This window comes from Solea senegalensis, linkage group LG7, assembly GCF_019176455.1.
Source record: "Solea senegalensis isolate Sse05_10M linkage group LG7, IFAPA_SoseM_1, whole genome shotgun sequence".
NCBI lineage: Eukaryota > Metazoa > Chordata > Actinopteri > Pleuronectiformes > Soleidae > Solea > Solea senegalensis.
Window position 1 is genome coordinate 1604383 of NC_058027.1, and position 23314 is coordinate 1627696.

At 41.7% G+C, this 23314-nt stretch overlaps 2 protein-coding genes and 1 long non-coding RNA gene across 3 annotated transcripts in view; 1 reads left to right on the forward strand and 2 right to left on the reverse strand.

The window, feature by feature from the left end:
• swap70a (switching B cell complex subunit SWAP70a) overlaps positions 1-23314 on the reverse strand; it is a 924354-nt gene that overhangs the window by 267686 nt on the left and 633354 nt on the right. The window lies entirely within an intron of this gene.
• LOC122772104 (unconventional myosin-Ie-like) lies at positions 1971-23079 on the forward strand. Its single transcript, XM_044029801.1, has 6 exons — positions 1971-2221; positions 15692-15835; positions 17497-17586; positions 18626-18720; positions 21770-21857; positions 22942-23079. Exons 1-6 carry the CDS (start codon positions 2219-2221, stop codon positions 23062-23064), a joined length of 543 nt encoding a protein of 180 aa, XP_043885736.1. The 5' UTR covers positions 1971-2218; the 3' UTR covers positions 23065-23079.
• Positions 10893-18644, reverse strand: LOC122772110. The gene is made up of 4 exons (XR_006360741.1): positions 18455-18644; positions 12083-12245; positions 11404-11524; positions 10893-11135 (listed from the first exon to the last, which is right to left on the reverse strand). It is a non-coding gene; the product is annotated as an uncharacterized LOC122772110 (long non-coding RNA).

Below are 23314 nucleotides of genomic sequence, written 5' to 3' on the forward strand. Positions count from 1 at the left end.
TATTCACACAGCTCTCTGTGTTGTAGCTGTTCACACACACACACACACACACACACACACACAGGACAGGTAACCAGGTAACCAGATAATCCTTAACCCCAGCAATTCAAATCTTAACCAGTCCCTCAGAAATGAGGTTATGCCCCATGAGGACTACTAGTCCTGACACACACACACACACACACACACACACACACACTCTCTCTCTCTGCATACAGAGGCAGCCTGTTAGGCAGGTTACACCCAGAGAGTGGCCTCCTTGCCTCCTCGCCTCCTCGCCTCCTGGCCGCCTCACTGGCTGTCATGATTTCAGGGCGAGCCTCAGTCTGGCAGCAGAGGAGTGAATTCCAGTGCCACCCATGCACTTCAAAGAAGAGAGAGATTCTGCAGGAACCTCCCTTTAAAAATAATGTCGATATAAACCCAGTTACTGAGTCACTGGGATCACCACCAATGAGTGTTGTTGTTCTTCTTCTTATTATTATTATTATTATTTCACATGCATACAAGCCACTGATTAACTTAACTTAACTAATTTAACACAGATGATTCTAAATCATTTTCACTTCTGTGAACACTCGACCCATAACAATGTGAATTTCCCCAATCAATAAAGTCTAATCTAATTGTCATGAGATAAAATAAGACGATATGAAGACTTACCAAACATCTATAATACAGTGTATATTAACAAAGTCAACAACTGAATGATTCATTTACAGTTTATTATTTAATGTTTTGATTTAACAACAGTGGGTTCTTCTCTTACCTGCTTTAGTCACTTGTTTTTTCCTGCCTGTGGAAGGCAGCGTCGCACCTTCCTGCAGGAAGTTAGTATTAATATTTAGAAGAAGAACTCGACTCAAACTTTATTTCTAGAGCACATTTAAAACAACCGGGGTTGACCAAAGTGCCGTACAGATTAAAAGCAATGATGGAAAATGGCCCATACGAAGCCGCAGAAGAAGAAGAAGAAGAAGAAGAAGAAGACCTTCTATTCTTTTTTTTAATTCCTCTTTTGCTTTTAATTGTTAGGAACCAACTATTAATTTTCTCTTTATCATTTTAATTCAGGCATTATTATTTTCACTTTGTAAACATGTGCTTTTAAAGGTCCCATTATTGTTATTATTATTGTTATTGTTATTGTTATTGTTATTGTTATTGTTATTGTTATTATTATTATTACTATTATTATTATTAGCAGATAACATGTCCAGGATATTGCAGCTCACTGGTTAACTAGTAAGACTGTAGGTCATACTGGTTAGTCTATCGGTGAATGTTAGGAGTTTAGTTTGGCATCAATACTAGTAACACTTGAGTTGAAACTAGTTCAACAAAAGTGCCACTCGCTGACTAACTAGAGATCATGTGACCAAATGATGTTAACCAGAGGAGGGAGTGGATTTCAAAGACATGAATACATCTTCATATTGTTTTCTTATCATGTCAATGACTTTGTTTCTTTTGTTTACATTTGCATTCCAGGAAGAAGTTAAATAAAATGACCATGTATTTATATATATATATATATATATATATATATATATATATATATATATATATATGTGTGTATTTATTTACATATACTGTATATATATATAGATATATATATGTATAGTAGTAATAATTGAGCCTCACATTCATGGCGTGTACATGTTTAATTTCAGTAACTTTAGAATTACTTTCATGATGAAGTGTGTTGTTGCTGCTGGTGAAAGTCCAAGTCAGATGTGCGCATGCGCAGCTCTCTCTCCCAGTCCCTGATGAATATTTAAGCGCAGTGACGCAGAGCGGCCTGTGATTGGATCCCGTGGCTCAGTTTCCTGTGTTGTCCTGGTGCCACAGTTCTCTCCCTCTCTCCCCCTCTCTCTCTGTGAGTGAGTGAGTGAGTGAGTGAGTGAGTGAGCAGCTCTCACTGTGATCCACACACACACACACACACACACACAGACTGAACACTGCTCCTCCTGCTGCTCCTGCTCCTGCTGCTGCTGATGTCAGTGTGAGCGCACCATGGACGGAGGACACCGCTGAGGAGGAACACACTCGTCCATGACGCCAGCACTTTAGCAGGAATATCTTGTGTAAACGTGGATTGTTTCCCCTGCGCTGGATTGAGGTTGAAGGTCGAAGTTTGTTTGTGAAACAGTTTGAACTTCAGTGACGTCACTGGAGAGCAGACAGAGAAGACTGTGACTGCTCGACACTCAGGATGGTGAGTCTAGTCCTATATTCTTATTATTTTACACAGCTTTGAGCCACTTAAAGCTCCAGCCTGTAACTTTTATCAGTCTAAGTTTTCAGACTTCACGTTTAATAATGGGCACACTTTTATTTTCTTTTATTTATTTATAAACTGCTTTGCAGTTAATTCAATCCAATAATTATCTTGATAAATATTAGATGATTAAAGTCTGAGTTTCTGCTCTTGAAAGCATTAAATAATAATAATAATAATAATAATACAAATATTCTTCTTCTATGTTGTCAATAAATCGTTTTTAAATGATCATGAATCCCATAATAAGCCACAGTGTTATGACCCACAGCTGCTGGAGTTGACTTCTCTCTGTGACGCTCATTCAAAAACATTAGGTTCCTTTTTTAAACCGGTTTGTCATAGAGGCAGATGTGTCAGGTGCACCGTGTGTGTGTGTGTGTGTGTGTGAGACAGGTTTTTCCTGGTTACTGAATGCCATTCCTGACACGCCTAGAGCTAAGTTATGGACGTTGTGTGTCCTCAGCTTTGTGTTTTCACATCATTTTCATCTCCACTGTCGCTCCTCATTATGATCATTATGTGTCTTTGACGACAAACATCACTGGAAACACATCAGTAAATGAAGTTTAATTCCATTTCATGACTCCATGCACAGCCTTTATATACTTTATCACAGAGAAACAATAAAACACCACATAAACCTGATAAACCTCTCACAACAGCCCATGAAATATATCAGTTAGTGTATTAACACAGTGGATCGTTTGTGTGTTTTTATCTTGACGTGTTCAAAGTGTCGTCGTCGTCGTCGTCGTGGTCGCGTTGAAGCTGCAGTTTGGAGACAGACAGAGGAAAGGTCAGAGTTCAGCAGCACCACAGAGCTGCTGGACGTGAAACCGTTTCCTGTTACACTGGAGTTTTCCTTCAGTGACAGACCGACTGTGGCAGAGTCGTGGATGTCCTGGCTCTGAGGTCAAGATTATAGTATAAAAACCTCAGCGTTTGTCTTTCCCAGTGTTTCAGAGAAGACATCGCTCGCTGCTTCCTTCTCTGCCAGATGCTGAATCGCATGTTGCTTTGACAGCAGATGGTTTGCATTAGGTTCTCCTCCAGGGAGGTGCGTACGGAGCAAACCCCCTCTCCCTTCATCTGAAAACTGCCGCTCCATTTTCAAACCCATCGCTGCTGTAGAGATTTGCTCAGGAATTCAAGCCGTCGCTCTGAAAACAGGACGAGTGCAGAGTCTGTGGACCTGGGAAACTCGTTAGTCTTGTCGCTCGCACGCTCCTCCCCATTATTTCCATACGTCTTCATCACAGAGCAGTTGTACAGTAAACAGCACACGTATGTAAATATTCACTTCTGCTTTATCAGAAATGAGCCTTTCCTGCATCACTTGTGTTATTTTAGTATCTTTACCCGTGATTAAGTCGTAGTATTGTTGACACAGTGAAACAGGATCTTGTGACCGTGCAGAGGTGAGGATCGGCCGTGGTTTTGTGTCCTCGTGACCGGAGGGTTTGGGTTACGACACTCTGGCTCTTTGTCGACGCTTGCACACGTTTACACGACTCTGCAGTTTTGGGTCACAGCCTCCAGATCAGAGCATGAGGATGATGATGATGATGAGGAGGAGGAGGAGAGAGGATGAAGCTGCGTCAGCAAATCTCCAGAGATCATAGTGAGAGAAAGGAAGCGTGTTCGTGTTTGGACACTGATTCTAAAGCTGTGAAATAGTTCAAGGATCGTATTTGGTCACTCACTCTTTATTTTAAATGTTTTTCAAATGAAAACGAGAATAATTATGTAAAAAAATCACCATTCCTTCTAATATCGCAATCACAATATCAGTCAAAATAATTAGAATTAGAGATTTATTCAAAATCGTTCAGTGCTATTGTTGACATCTAGGCTTAAAATCAGCTTCTCTAACAATTTAAAGATTATTATGTAACAATTCTGCAGCAAAATATCTATAGATATCTATAAATATCTATATCTATAAGATGCTCTTACATTAGCCAAAGTGTTTCTAACACTCTTTAAATCTCTAGAACTCTGTATTCCTTTTAGTTTGGTGTTTCCTGTTTACATCTCTGCTGTAAGTCCAGAGACCATATCGATATGACGATGACGAGAACGTTCAGTAGTTTGTTTTTTCATTTTATCACGTATGTTTGTCACTAACCTTCACATCTGCTGCTGAAACACAAAAGTCACAAAAAGACAACAATTCCCATGATGCTACGCTGCTTCCTGACATCATCGTCAAACTCGATCATTTGTGGTTGTTCTGAGTGACAGACGCCTCATCACCTCTGCTTTTATTTAAGTACAGATGATCGTTTTTATGATCGATGAATGATGGAGCCAAGAGACCAGGAAACATGAATTAAACTGAATCAGAGACGCAGCTAACCATTAGTTTCATCATCGATTCATCGAGTAATCGCTTGGTAAAATATTCACATTTAAGAAGCTGAAACAATCACAAGTCTTGTTTTAATCATTAATGGAGTACATAATAAAATCATGTTTTCATTTGTGCCCGCAGGCTGCGTTTATGCTGCACAGTTAGTTTTCAATGTTCTTAGATCATAAACCAAACCATTGTCCCGTCCTAACCACATATTTGCATGTATGACTTCCCTCATCATAAACAGAGACACAGACATCTGTCCTCTTCTTATCTGCTCCCTGTGTTTCCCGTTTTAGCTCCAATAGAAAGTTCATTTTTCTTGTTATTACTTCACCTTTGTTTTAAAATCATCATTAAAGTAGACGTTTGTTTGAATATGTGACTTCATTAAAACATCACGTGACACGTGGCTCCGACTGTAGGATAAGAAGTGTGGAGTCACAGCTTTTTAAAGAATTGTCAGCTGTGGGATTAAAACACATGAAGCCAGAGTTTTCTGAATACAGTCGATACAGAGAGTTGCATTTCACTGCTGCTACTGTCATTTGAACTCATCATCTACATACGTGTGTCAGCCGGCTGATCAGGTCATGTGATCTGTGGACTTCTCTTTTTATGAATATAATAGAACAACCAGGCCAAAGCAAATATTGACTCCGGCTGCTGCTGCCGTTTTGGATTAAAAAAACACGCAATGTGGGGATTAGGATTAGGTAAACTGCACTCTCAGTCTAAATTGACTGTACGAGTGACACCAGCGCCCCCTGTGACCCTCATGTGGAGGATAAAGATGGATGGACATGATGTGATTATTAAAAAAGATTGACTTTCTGAACCTTGTTTTTCTGATGAACTGTGATTTTTCACTTTGTCACTTCACTGACGTGAACATCCACTCATGTGCAGCAGTTTACTGTGGACCTGCAGCACAACACACAGTGTAGTGGATTAACAACTTCACCGTCCTGCTGCTTTAACACAGCTGTGTGTGATTGTTGTCGTTTTATTGGAACTCCTGCAGTCTTTGACCCAACTGAAGAATAATCAGTGTTCTTTAGTGACACTCTGTAACAGAGCTTTACTCATGAACTGATGAACTGATGAACTGATGATCTCAGTACAACAACCGCAGCTGCTCTTTTTGGAAACAATGATTGCAGCAAACTCATGTCAGCGCTGATACTTCAGGCATTTCCTTCATGACTCACGATTATATGAATCAAATATGATCACAGTTGGAGGATTTCCTTCAGTTTATTGGTCACATTTCAGAGTCCTTGTTCCTCATGTGAGACGTGAAGACAATTCATGAACGAGCTGTGTCCAGCGTCTCCTCCATCTTCACTCTCAGATTAAAAGAGCCTCATTTTCATGGATCCACTTGCTGCTTTAGATTTCCTTCATTGTCTCTCTCTCTCGTGTCTCTCTGGTGTCTCTCTCTGGTGTCTCTCTCGTGTCTCTCTGGTGTCTCTCTCTCTTTGGTGTCTCTCTGGTGTCTCTGGTGTGTCTCTCTGGTGTGTCTCTCTTCTCTCTCTGGTGTCTCTCTTGTCTCTCTCTGGTGTCTCTCTCTTGTCTCTCTGGTGTCTCTCTGTCTCTCCTGCACTCTCTTGTCTCTCTGTCTGGTGTCTCTCTGGTGTCTCTCTCTGGGTGTCACTCTCTTGTCTCTCTCTGGTGTCTCTCTCTCAGTGTCTCTCTCTTGTCTCTCTGGTGTCTCTTGTGTCTCTCTCTGGTGTCTCTCTCTGTGTCTCTCTGGTGTCTCTCCTGATTGTCTCTCTCTCGTCTCTCTCTCTGGTGTCTCTCTCTCTCTGTCTCTCTGGCTCTCTCTGGTGTCTCTCTCTCATGTCTCGTCTCTCTCTCTGGTGTCTCTCTCGTCTCTCTCTCTCTCTCTGGTGTCTCTCTGGTGTCTCTCTCTGGTGTCTCTCTCTCTCATGTCTCTGTCTCTCTCTCTCTCTGGTGTCTCTCTCTCTGAGTGTCTCTCTAGGATTGTCTCTCTGGTGTCTCTCTCTGGTGTCTCTCTCTAGACATCTCTCTGGTGTCTCTCTGTTGTCTCTCTGGCGTCTCTCTCTCTGGTGTCTCTCTCTGGTGTGTCTCTTGTGTCTCACTCGTGTCTCATGTCTCTCATGGTGTCTCTCTGTCTCTGTTCTCTCTGGTCTCTCTCTCTCTCTCTGGTGTCTCTCTCTTGGTGTGTCTCTTATCTCCTTTCGTCTCTCATGTCTCTCTGGTGTCTCACTCGTGTCTCTCATGTCTCTCTGGTGTCTCTGGCGTCTCTCTCTCTGGCGTCTCTCTCTCTGGTGTCTCTCTCTGGTGTGTCTCTCTGGTGTGTCTCTCTGGTGTCTCTCTTGTCTCTCTCTGGTGTCCTGTATGATTTGAGCTGCGCTGCGGGCGCACGACCACGCGGTGTTTGACGTCGTCCTTCATTAACGGCCGCGTTGGTGTTGTCGGTCGTTTACGAGAACGACTCAGTGTGGGAAGTTTCCACAGTTGTACTGAACTGTGCAGAAGTGGTCCAGTCTTCAGTGGGACGCCCCCTGTGGTCGCCCCCTGCCCTGCAGGCACAGCATCATATCCCGACTTCTCGTGTTACTCAGAGCACAACAGAATCACTTTTCATGTCTTTATCCGTGACCTGGAAAAGCTGCATTATTAATGCTGCAGTGTCACTTACATTACATTACATGTCACTTCCATGCAAATCCAAAGAAAAACAAAGTCCCATTTTTAGAAACGTTCTATGAAGGTACAAAGTCTGTGTATTTCAGGGCCTTAATCATGTATTTGTTGCATGAAATGTGACATAAAGCTTCATCACATCATCGTCAGCGTCGTCAGAAACATCACTTTCAGCTTCACCTCAGTTAACACCACAGACGCAGGTGATGGTGGAGGAAATACAGTCAACACAAGACGTTTGTCCAAGTTACAGAAGGAAATACTGAGGATATTCTGTCATTTTATCACTCACTCACATTTTATCACTCACTCACATTTTCATTTCTAAACAAAACAGTGAAACAATCTCTATCCACACGAGCGTTATTACTCTTTTAACAAGTCATTTGGTTTAGTGCGTCAGTGTCACTGTAGTGTGTGTGTGTGTGTGTGTGTGTGTGTGTGTGTGTGTGTGTGTGTGTGTGTGTGTGTGACCTTAATGAAAATCCCATCCCTCAGAAGTTCAGACTGTCTCACTTTATGGGGCACTGCTCCTTCACACCTCCCCCTTCCTCTCACACACACACACACTCACTGCTTCTGGTCTTTGTTTATCCTGCTATCCTCCCCCTCTGAAGACCGACAGTCTCATTCAGCAGTTTTCAGGATCTGGCCCTGAACGTGGTCCTGGACTCGGTTCAAACACAGACAGTAGAGTGAAGCTGTGACAGAGTCGGGGTGAGATACAGAACCTTATGCTTCTCTGAGTCTGGATCATGTGATGGAGTCAGTCCCTGATGTCTTGTGTCGTGTGATCGTGTGTGATCGCAGGCGCGGATCGCGGTGATCGCAGATCGGTGTGAATCGCGGGTGATTGTGTGTGATCGCGGCGGATCGCGGTGGGTGATCGCGGTGATCGCGGTGATTCGGTGTGTGATCGTGTGTGACCGTCGACTGTCTCCTCCAGTCCAACACCTTTGTTTGTGTGGGTTATAATTGTAGACGTATAATAAGTAAACCTGAAGTTTCCCATGAGTCTGACAGGATCTGTTTTACAAACGCTTGCTGCCCACATGCAGCACAAGAAAGCTGAGTCAGTGTTTATTGTGGTGGAGTTTGTATCACCAGCACTTTTCCCTCCCTGGTTCTTTGCTTCAGTGTTCAGCGGCTGAAGGTCAAAACTCAAGGACAGAGCCGTATGAAAATGGTTCATCTGAGACTGTAAATCACATACATTAACATGTTTAGTAGGAGATTACACGTTAATATCTTTGTGTTTTTAAAGATTACACGTTAATATCTTTGTGTTTTTAAAGATTACACCTTAATATCTTTGTGTTTCTAAAGATTACACGTTAATATCTTTGTGTTTTTAAAGATTACAGACTCACACAATAATCTGTGGAAACCTGGTGATCAAGTTAGAAACAACCACATTATTTCCATTCTGCTGTTTTTAAATGTGCCAAATATTTTATCTTTATTTGAACCACAAACTAAAACACAAAAACACAGAATATACTCACAGTATTAACTTATAAAGTCTTAGTTTATATCAATAAAATAAATGTTTTTCTGAGAACTGTTGTTGTTGCTGTTGCTGCTGTTGTTGCTGTTGTTGTTGCTGTTGTTGTTGTGTTGTTGTTGTTGTTGCTGTTGCTGTTGTTGTTGTTGGTTCTCTCTCGTTGATTGGCGTTGATAATGATCTGTAAATCGCAGTCACATTAGAATCACGGTTGTTGCTGCTGTTGTTGTTGCTGCTGTTGTTGTTGTTGCTTGCTTTGTTGTTGTTGCTGTTGTTGCTGTTGTTGTTGGTTCTCTCTCTCTGATTGGCGTTGACAATGATCTGTAAAAGTCACATTAGAATCACGGTTGTTGCTGTTGCTGCTGCTGTTGTTGTTGCTGTTGTTGCTGTTGTTGTTGGTTCTCTCTCGTTGATTGGCGTTGACAATGATCTGTAAATGGCGGTCACATTAGAATCACGTCATGAGCGATAACTGTGATCCACTCGCAGTCTTTAGTTGATTCTTTGTTTTGCCGCGTGTGAGAAATAGATCAGCTGTGTTTGGTTATTGAATTCACAACACAACACAACCATGAAAACACTGTGTTGTCAAAGGCGTGACTTTAGAGACGCGTCTGTGATGAGACCGTGAGACATGACAGCACTGAGGGGTTCTCATACCTGGGATTTCTCGTGCCGTCGGCCTTCAAAGTCACAACTGCTGACGTGCTCGCTGAGACACTTCCCTGGAGTTTGTGTTTTAGTTTAGTTTAGTTTAACCCTAACACTTGTAGCTGTTAATAAACTAAACTAAACAGACGACTACGTCCAGCAGTTTGAACTGTGCTGTCATTAAAATCCACATCCACAGAAAGGATTTCCCTCAGTCACTCACTCGCATTGAAGCTCTTTATTTTCTACAGAGTTGTTTATTATTTTACATAAAAAGGATTTCTGGTCCAGACCAACGACACATGCTGGACTGTGTGTGGAAAAGGAGAACGGCACAGAAGGCAGAAACGCTTATGACACTGAATCAAACCCAGCCATTTCCTCTACCTCGAGCCAGAGCTGCACAGCACTCTCCATATATGGTGATGGTATTTGCATGAAGGGAAAGCCTCGGCTTATGGATCACGACTGCTGCTGAAATTCCTCTGTATTCTGGCGTCTGGTGCTGCAGTTTGATTTGGTGTGTTTGAATCTGCAGTTTCTCTGTGATGTGATCACACGTGTTTCGATGCTTCACTGATGTCACAGGCTTCTGTGTCTGTGTGCTGCTCGACTCCAAGTCTGGAGTTCCATGGTGATCGTGTTGTTATGAGCACCACAGACACCAAGTGTGCGCCACATTTCCCCTGTGTGTGTGTGTGTGTGTGTGTGTGTAAAGACTTACAGTTACAGTGCGTCAGACTTCCTTGAAGACATTTCTGGTCATAAAATCCAATCCAGCTTTATTCATAAAGCACTTTAAAAGAGACTTTTTAAAGAGAAATAAACAAATTAAATACATGTGACCTAATAACAATAGCACAATCAAATACTGTACAAAACGTAAAAACAAATAAACAAGTCATACAATAAAACAGGGTAACACAAAAAAGGATAACACACATCTTAGAATAAGTTTTAAGATGTGTTTTAAAGGTAAAGGACAGTGAAGGGGAGCTTTTATTTTATAAAACATATATTTATTAATCAGCTGCTTTGAAAACCCAGAAACACACTTGTTTAATGACACAGCACAGATGCAGTTAAAGTAATTATGTCAGAGTGTCGTCACAGGAAGAGACACAAGAATCAAGAATCAAGCTGAACTGTAGATGAGTTAATCAATCCTAAAAACAACTGCCAGGGAAATGTCTAAAATCTCATCATTTAACAGAGGAGTATTTAGTTTTTGGTGTATTTAGTGACAGCAGTGTTGATCGTCGTCACTAACCCCGCCGCTGTGTGTCAGACGGAGTTTTAAGGAGCTGATTCTAACGATTCAGTCACACTGAAAACAACTGCTTTACAAGTCACTGTCACACGCGGCGGCAGTTTCATGCAGCCGTGCCGTGCCGTGCCGTGCCGTGCCGTGCCCATAGGTGGAAAAGGCACTTCATCCGTCTTGTCCTGAATGGACAAACCAGTCAGGAGCATGTGTGTCGCTTCTTGATGTTTCTTTCATGTGTGTGTGTGTGTGTCTGCAGCTACTCCCTCACTCCACTCTTCTTTATGTAAGAATATTTTCTTGCTCCTCTCACTTGATTAAACGAGGCCTGTAAGTCAGAGCAGATGATTCCGATGTTCACCTCCTCCGTCTCGCCTTCATTACCTCTCCCTTCATGAATCTGAAAGTTCATTCCAGACATAGCAGAGAGGAGTTAAATATAGCGGCCTGCGCTCTCTTCATTTCTGACTTTACAGAAAAGCTTTTCATTTATACGACGGCTACTTTAATTTAAATAAGACGGTGGCAACAAAACAACAGAAAGAACATTTGTAGAGTTTGTTTTTCTCAGTGTTCGGGGTTGGAGGGTGAGGATGACGATGACAGAGGGGAGGAGAGGACATGGAGGGAGGGAAGACGCCAGAAAGTGCTCTGCATCTTTGATTCACCTCTGATTTGTCCGTCTTGGAAAAACAGTTTCCAGCTGTGTTTGTCTTCGTCCACCTGACACCTTCGCAGACCTCACGCTGTCAGTGGACAGAGGGAAGGCGGCGTCTCACTGTGCCACACCTACAAAGCAGTAAAACTTGTTAATAGGTGTGATCTGGACAATGAATCCAGCTATAATTTGCCGTGTTCTCCTCCTGAGGGAAAACATTCTTCACCGTGTTCCACGCTAAGACCAAGTCTGTAAAGTGGGTTTTAATTCTGCTGCTCTGAAGAAGAAAGTCATCCTGGAGGATATTAAAAGTTCACTGACTCTCCTTGATTTAGTCATTGAAAGATAATTAGTGACTAAACCACTGCTTTAGTTTGTGTTGCCGTGTTTCTATCCACTACACTTTTCTCTGTGTGTTTCTGAAACATTCTTCTGTTCATGCTGAAGCAGATTATTGGATTATATTACACTGAATACGCTGTATAATATTATGATGTCACAAGCCCTTCAACGTGATCGGAAAGAGGTTTGCAGTTTTATCTTAAAGTGAGTTCTTACAGCGACGTCATCATCAGATAAAGGCATTGTGTGTCGTCGCCATGGTCACCGTTTTAAATCATTGTTTTAAAAGAAATCTAATTATCTATGAGAGTGTCGTTCAGCTCCTTCCTCTGCCCACACTTCCTCACCGGAGACGAGGATGTCAGGAGTTAACGCTCGCTGAGTAAACTGCGAGCGCTTCTGAGACTCACTCACTCCTCTCAGCAGTGTGTGACTTGTCCACAGTAGCCAGACAACGGTGAGTCACGGCGCTCATGAGCAGTGACCTCAGCTCTCCACAGACTCGTTCAGCTGCAACACAAACAACAATGTGGGGAGAAAGCAGGTTTTTTAGGCTCAGAGCGTCTTTGACACCAAGCACTTCTGGGAATCTGACCTTGCACTGTTTCAAAGTAAACACGGCTGCGTTTGCTGGGATCAGGAAAATAAAGTGAACATTTTCCCCTTGGCTTTCATTTTGTCTGATTATCTGAGCTGTGTTAAAACCACACTGAAACTCTCGATTCATCCACACTTCATTCTCTGAAACTCTCGATTCATCCACACTTCATTCTCTGAAACTCTTGATTCATCCACACATCATTTTCTGAAACTCTCGATTCATCCACACCTCATTCTCTGAAACTCTCATTCATCCACGCTTTCACTGAAACTCTCATTCATCCACACTTCATTCTTTGCAACCTCAGACCATCCACTTTCATTCTCTGAAACTCTCATCCAATTCATTCTCTAAACTTTATTCATCCACACATCCACATTCTTCTCTGAAACTCTCATTCATCCATTCTTCTAAAACTCGCTTCATCCACACTTCAAAACTCGATTCATCCACACTTCACATTCACTGAAACTCTCGATTCATCCACACTTCATTCTCTAAACTCTCGAGCCCATTCCACCACTTCATTCACTGAAACTCTCGACCATCCACACTTCATTCACTGAAATGATTCATCCACATCTTTCATTCTCTGAAACTCTCCCCACACTTCAAACTCTCTATTCATCCACACTTCATTCTCTGAAACTCCTGATTCATCCACACTTCATTCACTGAATCCCATTCATCCACACCTCATTCACCGGAACTCGACCATCCACACACTTCATTCTTGAAACTCCTCATCCCACGCCCATTCTCTGAACTCTCGATTCACTTCACACATCATTCTCTGAAACTCTTCATTCATCCACACTTCATTCTCTGAAACTCTCGATCTTTCATTCCTGAAACTCTCGATTCATCCACACTTCATTCTTCTGAAACTCTCGACCATCCACACTTCATTCTCTCAAACTCTCGCATCATCCACACTTCATTCACTGAAACTCCTCGATTCATCCACACTTCATTCTCTGAACTCTCGACTATCCACACTCCTCTCATTCTCTTCCTTTATTCATCCACACTTCATTCACTGAAACTCTCGATTCATCCACACACTTCATTCTCTAAACTCTCATTCATCCACACTTCATTCTCTCTGAAACTCGATTCATCCACACTTCATTCACTGAAACTCTCTTTCATATCCACACTTCATTCTTCAATCCACCATTCTCTTGAAACTCTATTCATCCACACTTCATTCACTGAAACTCTCGATTCATCCACACATCCTCATTCTCTAAAACTCTCGATTCATCCACACTTCATTCACTGAAACTCTCGATTCATCCACATTTCATTTCTCTGAAACTCTCCTATTCATCCACACTTCTCATTCTCTGAAACTCGATTCATCCACACTTCACCACTCACTCTCGACCATCCAGCTACTTCATTCTCTAAAACCTCCATCATCCACATTCTCTGAAACTCTCGATTCTCCACACTTCATTCACTGAAACTCCTGATTCATCCACACCATTCTCTTACTTCATTGAACTCCTCATTCATCCACACTTCAATTCACTGAAACTCCCTTGCATTCATCCACACTTTATTCACTGAAACTCTCGATTCATCCACGCTTTCATTCTCTGAAACTCTCGATTCATCCACTTCATTCACTCTACGCTTCGGCATCTTCATTCACTGAAACTCGATTCATCCACACTTCATTCTTGGAACTCTCCCGATTCATCCACATCATTCCTTCACTCGATTCAACACTCTATTCACTGAAACTCTCATCCACACTTCATTCTCTAAAACCTCGACATTCATCCACACTTCATTCACTGAAACTCTCGATTCATCCACACTTATTCATCCACACTTCATTCTCTCGATTCATCCACACTTCTCATTCTGAAACCTCGATTCATCCACACTTCATTCTGAACTCTCGACCCACACACTTCATTCCATCCTTCATCTATCACTGAAATTTATTCATCCACACCCTCCAAACTCCTCATCCACACCTCCCCATTCTTCGAAACCTGAAACTCTCGATTCATCCACACTCATTCTCTGAAACTCTCATCCACACTTCATTCTGAAACTCTTCATCCACGCTTTCCACTCTAAACTCTCACCGAAACCTCGATTCATCCACTTCATTCACACTGAAACCTCGACTTCCCACACCTTACCCCTTTCTGAATTTCTATTCATCCACGCTTCTCATTCTCTGAAACCTCTATTCATCCACATCATTCTCCGAAACTCTCATCCACACTTCATTCTGAAACTCTCTAGGATTCAACTCATTCTCTAAAACTCTCGACATTCATCCACACTTCATTCTCTGAAACTCTCATTCTATCCACACTTCATTCTCAAAAACTCTATTCATCCATCCACACTTCATTCTCTAAAATTCTCGATTCCTGAAACTCCATCCACACTTCATTCACTGAAACTCTACCTTCATCCACACTTCATTCTATCTGAAACTCTTTATTCATCCACACTTCATTCTCTGAAACTCGATTCATCCACACTTCCTTCTGAAACTTCGACCATCCACACTTCATTCACTGAAACTCTCGATTCATCCACACTTCATTCTCATTCTCTGAAACTCTCGATTCATCCACACTTCATTCACTTCTCTCAAAACTCTCTCATTCATCCACACTCATTCCCTCAATGTCTCTCGATTCATCCACACTTCATTCTCTGAAACTCTCATCTGTATTCATCCTCTGAAACTCCTCACTTCATTCACTGAAACTCTCATTTCATCCAAAAACTCTACATCCATATTACATTCTCTAAAACTCTTCACTGATCCTATCCACACTTCATTTAAAACTCTCATTCATCCACACTTCATTCACTGAAACCTCATCATCCACACTTCACCTTCTAAAACCTCGCATTCATCCACACTTCATTCACTGAAACTCCTATTCATCCACACTTTATTCACTGAAACTCTCATTCATCCACGCTTCATTCTCTGGAAACTCGACCATTCATCCACGCTTCATTCTCTGAAACTCTCGATTCATCCACACTTCATTCACTGAAACTCGCATTCATCCACACTTCATTCTCTAAAACTCTTCCACACTTCATTCACTGATTCATCCACACTTCATTCTTCTAAAACTCCTTCATCCAAACTCTCGATTCATCCACACTTCATTCTTCTCGAAAACTTCTTCATTCATCCACACTTCATTCACTGAAACTCGATTCATCCACACTTCATTCATCCACACTTCTAAAACCCCTATCTATCCATAACTTCATTCACTGAAACTCTCGATTCATCCACACTTCATTCTGTCTCTCTGGATAACAATGGTCATTGTGTGTGTGTGTGTGTGTGTTGCAGGGGAGCCGGGGCCACTACCGGTACCACTGGCAGAGCCACAATGTCAAACACAGCGGCGTGGACGATATGGTGCTGCTCAGCAAGATCAACGAGGACGCCATCGTGGACAACCTCAAGAAGAGATACATGGACGACTACATCTTTGTATCCTTTGTCCTCGATCACAGTTCTCACTCACTCACACACACACACACACACACACACACATGTGACCAATAAGTGCGTCCCTCCTCATCTGAGCTGAGCGCTCACACACAGCAGCGCTGAGTCATAGGTCAGTGTTGAGAGGTGACGCCTTCTTCGTGAGCAGGAGGCCAAAGAGTCGCTGTGATCCTGCATCAAACTCCGGTTCCCTCACATTTACTCTGGTTATGTCTCACTGTGGTGCAACATTCACTCACGATGGTGTGAAGAAGAAGAGCAGACTGTCCTTCTTCACTGTGCTCGTCAGTATCATTAATATATAACTTTAACTTTAAGTAGTGTAAGTGATTACACTTAAGTAATAATAGTAATATTAGATTTACTAAGCAGAGTGATGCTGAGTTACTGTGTCACTAGATTGTGATCTGTTCTTTTATCATTTCACTGCTGATGATCTGATATGACTGTGTGGCATCAGGTCACATCAGGTCACATCAGGTCACGGCAGGTCACGGCAGGTCACATGACATTATTAGAACTATTCAGGGACCGGGACTTTTTTGCTTTCTTTACATTGGCTTAAATGACTAGCACCAGTGTTGGGCAAGTTACTTCAGAAGTGCTATAACTTATAACTTTCTTATTATTCCTTTAAAAATGCAAATTATACGTTATTACGTTACATTACATTGTGTATTACACAGACACACACACACACACAGAGACGCTGTTAAGCTGTTGATGATGTAAAATGAGTTGGTGAATGAATGACTGAATGAATGAATAACCCCTTTGACAAACGATGCTGAGCATTTCTCAGAGCAGCTCGTTACATAAACTCTGTCCTTGTTCTGGCTCAGGATTGTAGAGTTCACTAAAGCTGGCAGTTTAGAGTTTGACCAAACAGTATCTGTTACTGTGAGTTCTCCTGGCACAGACTGATCGCTGTAGGTCTCTGGAGGTCTCTGTAGGATCACTGTAGGTTTGCTGTAGGTCTCTGTAGGTCTCTGTAGGATCTCTGTAGGTTACTGTAGGTCACTGTGGGTCTCTGTGGGTCTCTGTAGGCCTCTGCAGGTCACTGTAGGATCTCTGTAGGTTACTGTAGGTCACTGTGGGTCTCAGGCCTCTGTAGATCACTGTAGATCTGTAGGCCTCTGTGGATCACTGTAGAAGGCCTCTGTGGTCTCCTGTAGGATCTCTGTAGGGTTACTGTGGTCACTGTGGGTCTCTGTAGGCCTCTGTAGATCACTGTAGATCTCTGCAGGCCCTGCAGGTCACTGTAGGTCTCTGGGGATCTCTGTAGGCCTCTGTAGGTCTCTGTAGGATCAATGTAGGTCTGTGTAGGTTCACTGTAGGTCTCTGTAGGCCTCTGTAGATCACTGTAGATCTCTGTAGGTCTATGTAGGCCTCTGTAGGTCACTGTAGGTCACCTACAATAGCATCTTTATTTGCCTTGAGCGTCATGTTGCTTGAGGCCATAAACCTTTGGTGTATTCTCTGTTAGTGTTTTAGGCTCAGGCTTAATCCCCAAACACTGTGAGATTAAGTCACTTGTTTCCACCACAGTTTCATATGTGAAAATGTAACAGATGTTTTCAGTTTAAATCTGTAATTCAAATCTCCCTGGTCCTGTTTTTATGATCCTTAATCTGAGTGGTCAGACGTACATCGGTCCCGTGCTCATCTCTGTCAATCCCTTCAAGCAGATGCCGTATTTTGGAGAAAAAGAAATCGAGATGTATCAAGGAGCTGTAAGTAGACTTTCATCACATGCATTACCCTCAACAGCCACTTTATTAGGTACACAGGACACTTCATTGTTGCCTTTCAATCATGTAGAATCAGTCTGGTTATTTTCACCCAGACAACGAACGCTCACTGTCAACAACCCCGTCATGTTCAGAGTCACTTAAATGACTTTAAACTTCAGTAGCTCATCTCTTCTCTCTGCACTGACCTGCTGCCGTGTGATGCACTGGTTATGCACGGCTGTACCTAATAAAGTGGTCGATGGTTGCACATACATGTTATCACATTGCGGGCAGTTTTTGATGAGTTATTGAAATGGAATAACATGTGAACAGTCTGAAGGACGGAGGGTTTTCCATCAGGCTGACGCAGATGCTGCTCTCACTGAGCCGAGTCTGTGTCAGCTCACAGTGGGTTTGTCTTCTGGCTTAAGCTTAAGCCTTCACTTGAAGACTTTGAAATCCTGAGTGACTGTGAAAAAAAGTTTGTCAGATTATCGTTGAAGGCAAATCTGTTCAGAATAACGTGAAACACTCGTGAAGCTCCTGACGTTACTGAGGATTTCACTCACTTCCAGACAGTTGTAAACAGTTCATCTCGATCATTATGGGATGCTTTAACATCCTTTACACTGGAATGAACCTTTTTGAAATCCTATCCCATGACCTTCATCAGTAAATGTTTGGATTCAAATCATTATTTCAAAAACACAGAATCTCTGAACAATAACGTCTGAATTAGAATTGCTTGTATTTGCTCGCTCATTAGTTTGTGATGATAATTAACAAATACACATAATTCTCATGAACACACACACACACACACACACACACACACACACTGTGTGCAGTAGCATCTTGCAGCACTTACCCCTGCTCAAGGGCACACCAGCCTTTGACCTGTCCCAGGATTTGAACCAGCAACTCCCCAGTTACAAGCCCAGTTTTCCAGCTTTCACATAACAGGAAGTTCCACTTTGTGATGTCATAAAATCATGGAGATGATTGTTGCCCACTGATTTGATTTCCTGTCACATCTCAGGCTCAGTATGAGAACCCTCCTCACATCTACGCTCTGGCTGACAACATGTACAGAAACATGATGATCGACCGCGAGAACCAGTGCGTCATCATCAGGTGAGTCACGTGACGCGTGTGTGTGTGTGTGTTTAATGTGATCGCTGTCAGACTGACTTCAGAAGGTCAGAGTCAGGAGATTGTGATCTGCGAGATGTTCTAATGAAGCTGAGTGTGATGATGGTTGGGAGGGAACAGCAGATCCCACAGAACAGGTTCTACTGCATGGTTTGCTGCAGATGACTGAGTGACAATGACATGTTTGTTTGGTGTTTTTCCATCACTGCATGAAAAAGTGTTCTGATGTTCTCATGAAGAACATCCTGGTACAAGCTTCCACAGCCTGTGTGAGTGTGGTGTTGTTGGTGTGCTGCCGTCACCTGGTTCCCATCGCGCTGACCTCATGACAAACGAGCCCCTGCTTCAGCACTTTGACCCGTTGTTTAAACAGCCAGCACAGAGCAGGCACAGACCAAACCGACCAAAATGAGCAAACAAAAGCGTGGAAGTGGTTTCATGATGAAGCAGGTCTCATCAAACAAAGGCTGCAGGTCAGGCCGTGTGGTCAGCATCAGCCTTTCTCATATTTACTGAGAAAATGTGGGGGGGGAATTCAGGCCAGAGGAAGGAGGTTTAGCACTTTTGACAAAATCCCTGAAATAAACGTCTTTGCCGTCGTGCTTTACACAGCATGTGACTCATTTCCTGAGAAAACATCCGTCACATTGTACGTACGTCGTTGGTTTAATCAGTCTGTTAATGGTGAGATCTAAACGTCTTTCAAAGATTAAATCTAAACTTTTGACTTTAGAAAACTGTCTCTTCACAAATAAAAGTCCAGTTGTTATTATATGTATATATATATATATATATATGTATGTATATATACGTATTAAATAAGGCAGGTTTATTCAGTTTAGGCTGGACTAATACCAGGACTCTTGGTTTCTCTTAGTTTCTTTGAATGATCCTTCCTGGTGTCATTTCCACACATTTCTGTGCTTTTCTCGTTCATAGGAGCCAAAGAATCTGGCTGTTGTTAAAATTCGACTTGCTTGTAATAGGACGATATGCCAGGATTCTTTTCATGTAAAAAAAAGTAGAGTAGATTTAGACTCGGGGTAATAAGTTCATGTACGTGTATGTTGCATTTATAGATGCTGATGATGGCGTCTTGGTTTGAATTTGGAAAACTTCCACAATGAAGAAGATGGAGAGATAATAACTTTATTGTCAAAAGTGCAAAAGGCAAAGAGATAAAGGACAAAAGGACAGTGGACAGCTCTGTCTCTCTCTTATCACCTCCTTAACTTTCCAGAATCATTTAAAGTTTTATAACAGATAACGTACAGCAGTCACACAGGAGGACAGGAGGATCCTCCCTGACTATCATTGGACACAATAGTCTTTGGATTCTTCTCTAACTGAAGACTTTGACATCCCAGATGTTGATTCTGTCCACAGCTGTTTCAGGTCGCTGCAAAGACGCGAGGCGGACGGTTGACTGTGTCACGTCTGTGTCAGTTTCCAGTGTCTTCAGAATCCAGTCGTCGTGTTACCGTCACTAGTTTCCTTTCACATTCTTTTAGACGACTTCACCAAACCTGCTTCTTGTCTTTCATTAAATCTGCTGTAATAAAAAAAGTGCATTCATGACATGAACACATGGAGTTTGCAGTTCAGGTTTTGAAATTGAAAGTCATCATTGACAGTGAAACAACAACTTTAAACACTTATCACTGGGAGATAAAAACAGTTGATGTTAAAAGCCCTCGTGTAACTTCTGTGGGAAAATGCCGTGCACATGATTATATTCATGAGTATAAACACACTTCAGAGTCTGGGATGACTTAGAAAAGTCCATCTTTAAACCCGTGTTTTAAACTCACTTCCTTGTTTGGTTAATAAATATCTGCAGGAGTTTACGACACAATGATGTTTACGCTTCTGATGAGATTCTAAAAATATCACAGCGATGGTCTCACGTGCAGAGATGGACATTAAAACTTCATTTATATGAATATATACATGGAAGTAATGCAGAGTTATGTAGGGGGAGGGAGGGAGAGAGGGTAATGGAGTGACCTCTGTGACTTCCTCTAACAGCCTGCAGCTGTGTTACCAACCTGTCTGCTGCCAAACCACAGGTGTCAAAATAAGTGAGAGGCAAAATTGAAGCATTTAACGTCCTTATTTCTGCTGGAGTTTCTGATCTGAGATGACGTTTGATTTTGCTTCATAAAGTGAAATAAACACAGAGTTAGTGGTGAGACAGTTAAAAACCCTGAAGTCAATAATGTGTAAACACACTGTAAAACATACTGTAAAGAGCAAGTTCTGCCTTTATACTTATACTTATACTGTGTTAGAGCTGCTGGACAATGTCAATAAAGTATTTATCTATCTATCTATGTCTGCCACCACAGTCATGTGACCTTTGGACCATTCTGCTCTTATATGGCGAGTTAAAAAAGACTTTTGTGTCAGACTGATAACAGTATAATATGATACAGTTCACATATTAACTCACTGGTTATTCACTGGTTATTAACTTGGTCATTCACTGGTTATTCACAGGTAATTCACAGGTTATTAACTTGGTTATTAACTTGTTTATTCACAGGTTATTAACTTGGTTATTCACAGGTTATTAACTTGGTTATTCACTGGTTATTAACTTGGTTATTCTACATTAGTTATTAACTTGGTTATTCACAGGGTTATTAACTTGGTTATTCATTTGGTTATTCACAGGTTATTAACTTGGTTATTCACAGGTTATTAACTTGGTTATTCACAGGTTATTCACAGGTTATTCACGGGTTATTAACTTGGTTATTCGGGTTATTAACTTGGTTATTCTGAGTTATTCACAGGTTATTACTGGTTATTAACTTGGTTATTAACTTGTTTATTCACAGGTTATTAACTTGGTTATTCACAGGTTATTAACTTGGTTATTCACAGGTTATGAAGTGAGGTTCAATCCCTCGTGACGACGTGACTGAACTTGACTTGTCTGAGCAGATTGTCATGTGTTTCCAGTCGTTAGACGCTGACCTCAGATCAGATGAACGTGTTTACTTCAATGTTTGTCTGTGTGTTTCAGTGGCGAGAGCGGAGCAGGGAAGACGGTGGCGGCCAAATATATTATGGGCTACATCTCCAGAGTGTCGGGGGGTGGAGCCAGAGTTCAGGTGAGACTGGCTGCTGCTGCTTCTTCTTCTTCTTCTTCTTCTTCTTCTCTGACAAACAACAACAACCATGTTTTTGTGGCACAGATTTAATGTTTAATGAAATCTACTTAAAGGATAAAAGATGAATACAAATGTGCAGGAAACGGATGTGTATCATTTTGCCAGCTCACACAAAGATAATAAAGACCAACAATCACAACAAAGACAGATGTTCTTGAGTTTTGCCTTTCATGTATTATACAAACAGACTGTGAATGCTGAGTGAACCTGAAAAAGATGAGTGAATGTTATTATTATTATTATTATTGTATTTCTGTTTCACGTGGATTTGACAAAAACTGAGATTCAACATGTTAAAAAGAAGTGGTGAAATGCATTTACTGGGAGAATAATCATCGTTATTTTAACTTGAATACTTTCTTCATATTGTAACGTATGAAGATCAGTGACAGAATCACAGTTTTTCACTTTAATCTGAGGGATGAGTGTGATGTGAAGCATCCCCCCCCCCCAGCATCTGACCCCCCCACACCGGCAGATGTCCACTTCCTAACCCTCGATAAAGATCTAAGTTTGATGAGGAAATGCCTCGACCATGACGACTGTGTGGATTTGAGATTTAATCCACATCACAGATCGTCTCTGAGCTTCAGAGCGGAGAGAAACGCCACTTAGAATAAATATGAATAAATACATATTCACACACACATGTTACAGGGTGCTGTGATTATTAGATGAATGAACATTCTAAAACATTAACTCACTGTAAAAATATGTAAAAATATCTCACATGTGAAGAGAAGCGTTTATTTATTTTACAAGACAAAGTTTTTCCAAGAAAAAAAAAAAAACCTCCAGAGTAATGATTTCCATTTACTTCTGTACAAAAATATGGAAGTGGGAGTTTTGTCTGGATTTGGATCATGTGTTTCTGACATGCACATGGTTCACAGATAACACACACACCCACACACACACACACACACACGGGCTCACACATGTGGAAAGTTCCAGAGACCAGGCCCTCTGTCTGTCCCACCGTGTCCGTCCCTCTGTCTCACCATGTCCCTCTGTCTCCTCGCAGCACGTCAAAGACATCATCCTTCAGTCCAACCCTCTGCTCGAGGCCTTTGGCAACGCTAAGACTGTGAGGAACAACAACTCCAGCAGATTTGTAAGACTTTACTTTCTGTGTTTTTGTGAATGACTTTGTCCTGACGCAGAGTAAATATGTCAGTGATTTCTCCCATGTGTGTGTGTCACTAAAGACGACTTAGAAAAATACTCAGAATCAGAATCGATCCAAAATCACTCGACTGGATATCAGAAAAAGAAAAAAGTCAAATCCAAGCATATGAACCAAGGATGTGTTTTAAAAAATGTTCAAACAACACAAGATCTCTTCAGATCTGGAGCAGATTTTACTTTACAGGATAAAGTTTTTCTATACACACACA